Here is a 5,387-nt window from a genome sequence, read left to right as displayed (position 1 = left end):
ACGAGAACGTGAAATTTTTCCCTGATACACTTAATCGCCCCACCATTATGTATATAGGTGTGTATCGCATATATACCTAACGTAAATTATAGTCTTTGAACAGTTGGGGATGATCAGTTGACAATAAGTTACTTCATTTCGCACGCATTTGCTCTCTTTTTTTTTCGCTCGGTCTCCCATCTTCCATCCTTGGGGTTCTTCAAACACGTATAATCACATGAATGCGGTATTGCTCGAACGAAAGATAATTTTCCAACCTGTTTACAACATGGTATAAATGTCTCACTTTCGGTAGAAAAAGGAAATATTTTTTTTTTAAATAAATGCCGACACTGCAGTTATTATGCCAATTTATATTCATGGCTATACTGTTGTCGATATATGTACTTGACCGGATTACGTTTCTTCGACTTTTCGTATGTTTCTCTTACGAATCGGTCTACCATCATGCAGAAGATAGTTTTTGTTTGTTTTCTGCGTTCATCGGGTTAGCTTGATAATACGGTAATACTGATCTGATTGTGAGTCGCAGATTACGAACTGGTTGATATCGAAGCCCGTAGCTGGCCCGAAGTGAATTCGTGCATAGTCGAATCTTTGACGCATGTATATTGTACGTATACCCAAAGCACATACGTAACGCGGCATTTTGTGTAAATATACGTTCATTGCAAGACAGACAATGAGCGAGATTTCCGCGCTAGATGAGGAGTAGAAAGACAGAGAGAGAGAGAGAGAGAGAGACTGGGGGAGAGCTAAGCGTAAAAAGATTATCCGCTACAATTATACTCACGATAAACATGTAATTATAATTAGTATTTGCTTGTTCTCACATAATTGCTTACGATTCTCGTGACTCTTCGGCACACCATTTAATAATAGGTATGTTAAAACGAATATGTATTATACCTACATTCGTGCTAATGTACTGTATGCAGCACACAACGTGTGTGCACAGCGTGTTATGTGTGCGTTTATAGGTATTTACATATTACAAGCTTCGTGGAATATTTTAGTTGCGTAGAAATTTCATCAGGCATCATATATTGTGATAGGTATGTGTGCCGACAGCAGCGTTGTTTTTCTGCATGTATGTCGTGTGGTCCAGATGATTGTCATGTGACAAAAATTCACGCATACACATTCAGAGAATAAATAACCATTTTTTATTTCTCCGCAAATCCATGCGATTTCGGTGGATATATATGATATCTAAATATATCGCATGAGAGTCCCGACAAACAGATCATGGCAATTAGAATATGCGAAGGTATTTGTGCATATCCTGTTCGTAACTCATATTTAATCTCGAAATACTTACCAAGTTCGCGACAGACATTCTTCTCACACTTCGGAATTTGAGATAATTTTCTAACCGAGTTCAAATAACAATCGGCTTCATTGCGATCGGATTGTTACGCCTCTTCACTTATTTTCAAGTCAAATTCTCCCGGGAATTAAGCGGTGGCACTAGCCGGCAGAAATCTTCATTCAATACCGGCGATCACCACGCCATACCTGTTCGGTCGGTAATTGATCGACAGATTCCGTCTGTCAGTGGCTGCCAACAGAGAGAAACCTCTGCCAACTTAAATTCATCACACCTCTGGCTTCAGTCTTCGGGTTGCAGACAATCCAAGATGGCGGTGTGGAGTAGCATGCTCCGTACCTTGGGTCAAAATATTGTCAAATATCGCGGAACCGTGCCGGTAAAATTTCCAAACAATGGTGAGTTGTTGGCATTAATGACAAGCTAACGTAATTTGTTCACGTGTCGTGGCCTCGGGCTTCCGGACTCGGTGAAAACGGATGAAACAAGGTTACGCAACTCGCCTGACCGGAGGCAACGTCAATAACCCAGCCACCGACGAGTGGACTTACTTACGACGTTCACCAGCTTTACGAGATGATGATGCTCCGTTCCACATTCAGCAATTTTTAATTACGCAACTCTCGCTTCTCCTTCAATTTTCATTTCATTCATTCTCGCCAAGTATCGGAGCAATTTTCCAACCTAACCAAGTGCTTGGTACTTCACGTGTATTGTTCGTTGAGGAGACCTGAGAACGTGTTCAAATTTCGACCATTTAGTCAACAATGAAAATAACAATGGAACCTTGTCGAATTTGGAAAAACAATCTTATTCTACATTTTTTATGGAATTTTCCTAGGATTGTTTTCCATTCTATGTTTTGTGTTTTAAATACTGAAAATGATCGACAAAAGATTTTATTCTATCGATTTCAGGAGCCATTAGAAATATGTCAGATCATGGTCCACGCATATTCCCCCTTCAGCCGAGCAGATGGCAGTGGAACAAGACCAAGGACCTTTTTCACTTTTACATGATGCTGGGACTCATTCCTGTCGCCATCATTGTTACAGGATCTTACATTTTTATCGGACCTGCCACTCTGCAAGAAATCCCTGAAGGCTACGTTCCGAAACATTGGGAATACTACAGAGTGCGTAACATACTTTATTACAGTACTTTAACATACTTTACGCTATAGTTTTTCTGTGGATCCTTAGAATTTATGCTCAGCTAGTTTTCTAGCTTATAGGACTGCTCTTCCATTGGTAGAGAAAAATAGCTGTGAATAGTCGAGGATACCGATAGTCTAAATTGGCTGTTATTTTTATTGTGTAACGTACAATGAAACCAATATTTAACTTGGAGTTAAATCCCGTTGCAGAATCCAATATCCCGGTTTCTGTCTCGTTACATCTTCGCCTCGCATCAGCAGGACTACGAAAAAGCATTGCACTTTTTATGGGAAGAAAATGAAAAAACAAAGCTCCGTCACTTGGAAGAACGTGTCCTAAACTTGATGAAGGACAGGACTGATTATCAGGCATGGTACTACAGACCGGGCATTGCCAAGTATCACAGATACAGTCGTAAGGCACTCGAAGAAATCAACTCCATGGATGGAGAATAAACTTCCAATAGAGCTCTTATCCTCCCATGATAAGATATAGATTATGAAAATTTTAGTTTCTTTCTTAATTAACCCTGTCATGATCCAGCGTGCATGTTAACAACTTTCAATTATTGTTAATGGTCTCAATTTGAAAGTTTTAAAGCAAGCGAGGAAATGTAGTGTCGAATTCGCATTCGTCGCGTTTACCTGGGCGATAAGGTATCACTGTACAGATTGAGTGTATAAATAACGCATTAAAGTTGCACCAACCAACAAAGCGAACAACGTCGTTCATTTAGTATTACATTATCAACTTTTTTTTAAACAAAATTTCTACCTTTGTTTTTTTTTTCCTCAAAATAATCGAGCAGTCTTCACCGCTGCTTTTCCAGATTATGCAATTCCTGAGCAAAGTTGATACGGAGACGACTAATATCTTACCATTTATTACGTGAGTTTGATTCAAGTTCTGTAGGCACAACTTTCTGATTTACGCAGTGATTCCACATTTATTTCTTGAAACCAACTTTATTAAGTTGGCGAAGTTTATCTCTGAAAAACTTATTATCATTGGACATGTTTTAGCGCCTCTTTTCACATCTCTTCCATTCGTGAATGTTTTTTTTTCCTTTTACCAACACAATAGCAACAACAACATGTAATATATTGAATGTGAAAATCAAATTTTCCACTGATTTTCATTCAATAATAATTCACCACAGTGCGAATTACACGAGTCTAATCCTCAATTGTAAAAACAACAACTCATGTAATCATGGGTTCATTTGTAATCAATTTTTATCCCTGTACATACGCTTAGTGGAATACCTCTGTTTTCGAATTCAGGTATTCTAATCTCTCGCACAGCTTCTCTAAGGCTTCTAGTTTTTATCTAATTATAAAACGATTTTTTCATGTCCGACAATAACAGGAGCAGGATGTAATTTTACGGAATGTCGACGTTTATCTGGCCGTGTACGATATTCCATCAGGTGCACGACTCCTTCATTGAAATCATATCTCATTGCTAGCTTTGGCATATGTAAATGTATAGAACAGGTATTAATACATACATGGCGATACACGACACACACTCACATGCGATGAAAAAGATTCGCTTTGAACAGAGACTAGGAATGGGAAGTAATCCGCGTATCGTCGTCTGCACAAACAATTCGCATTTGATCCTATATCGAATGTCTATTTGGTGTAGGCTTGTATGCAGCTCGGCAGAGAGTTAATGACACACGATACACGGAATAACATCGTTACCACATCGCAAAAGCGTCTCTCCGCATTGTGTGTCTGGTCATTGCCAAGGCCTTCTCTCCTCTTCTGACCGCTTGTGTAATAGCGTTACGTGTAACGTATCTACACATTAACAACGTCACATGTAGAATGTGCATCCATACGTTATGAAACAGACACATACCCCCCTCGCATCTATCCGTCCACAGCAGTCCATCCAGCTAATCATTTTCCCTCGACTCGCGTCTTTTCTACGATTCTTGCGGAATTCTCGTAAAAATACTCCGTATTTCATTTTCTTCTCGCCAATATTATCAGTCAATCGTCTGTCACTTTACCGTACCCAATTTACAATAGAGATGAAAATTCAACCGCGATTCAGAATGAGTCAGTCTCCGTGTCTCTCCCACGCGAAAGTTTTGCGTCTGGTAGGTATAACATTCATGCGAATACAGTTGTGAAATTTATTGGACTACGAACACGAAGGTATTTGCGCGGCGCGGCGTAACTGTTCAACTTCTTTCGCATTGTTTTGGAAAATGGTCGAGACCACCGCTTCCCTTTATTGTCTCTGTCGCAGTTGTCCTACTGAAATGGCTCCAACTAACAATAGTACCATGTATGGTGTAACAAAGAGGCAAACTCGGTCTTTTCTGGCCGAGAGTAAGTTTGCAATGTAAGTCGTAGGTGAGCCAAAGACGAATATTGCAGATACGCTAGGCGAAAAGACCGCTGCCTCCTTGTTGCACACGATTCCTTGTACAACAAGAGTATGTTGGAATTTTTACGAAGCACGAAATTGAGGTTAGGGTTGCGTAACGTCAGATTCGTTCGCGACAGCGCATGCGCACGGTACAGAAAAGACCGTTTATAACTCCTAGGACATAAAAGTGGTCTTTCCGGAACTCCGCGCATGCGCATTCGCAGACTCACTCTGTCGTCATAGAGACGGGTACTTTGGATATGGAAGAAAACACGCGTGAAACAACGCGTAAGACGCGTTATATATATTCGTTTTTTCCTCGGCACATGTTGCATACATGCGCCCATAACACGGTTGTATGCAAATGAAGGTATATAGAAATCGCGACGGCAGATAGGTAGGTAGTCAGCTACCACGTCGTATGTACACAAAACCTATGTATAAGGGTACTATGCATACAATTGGCTGTGGAGAGGTTGACTTTGACCTGAAAACTCGATTGAGGGATTTCG

General features: G+C 40.2%; 1 protein-coding gene across 1 annotated transcript; it reads left to right on the top strand.

Annotated features, from left to right (window-relative positions):
* The first annotated feature begins 1,233 nt into the window (after positions 1-1,233).
* On the top strand, positions 1,234-3,201 carry LOC124179674 (NADH dehydrogenase [ubiquinone] 1 beta subcomplex subunit 5, mitochondrial). The gene is made up of 4 exons (XM_046564351.1): positions 1,234-1,270; positions 1,441-1,728; positions 2,248-2,465; positions 2,697-3,201. The coding sequence occupies exons 1-4, from the start codon at positions 1,249-1,251 to the stop codon at positions 2,940-2,942; spliced, it is 774 nt and encodes a 257-aa protein (XP_046420307.1). The 5' UTR covers positions 1,234-1,248; the 3' UTR covers positions 2,943-3,201.
* Positions 3,202-5,387: the final 2,186 nt, after the last annotated feature.

Source organism: Neodiprion fabricii, chromosome 4 (genome assembly GCF_021155785.1).
Source record: "Neodiprion fabricii isolate iyNeoFabr1 chromosome 4, iyNeoFabr1.1, whole genome shotgun sequence".
Taxonomy (NCBI): Eukaryota; Metazoa; Arthropoda; class Insecta; order Hymenoptera; family Diprionidae; genus Neodiprion; species Neodiprion fabricii.
The sequence above is the reverse complement of the archived record's forward strand: the minus strand, read 5'-3'. Positions and strand labels throughout refer to the sequence as shown.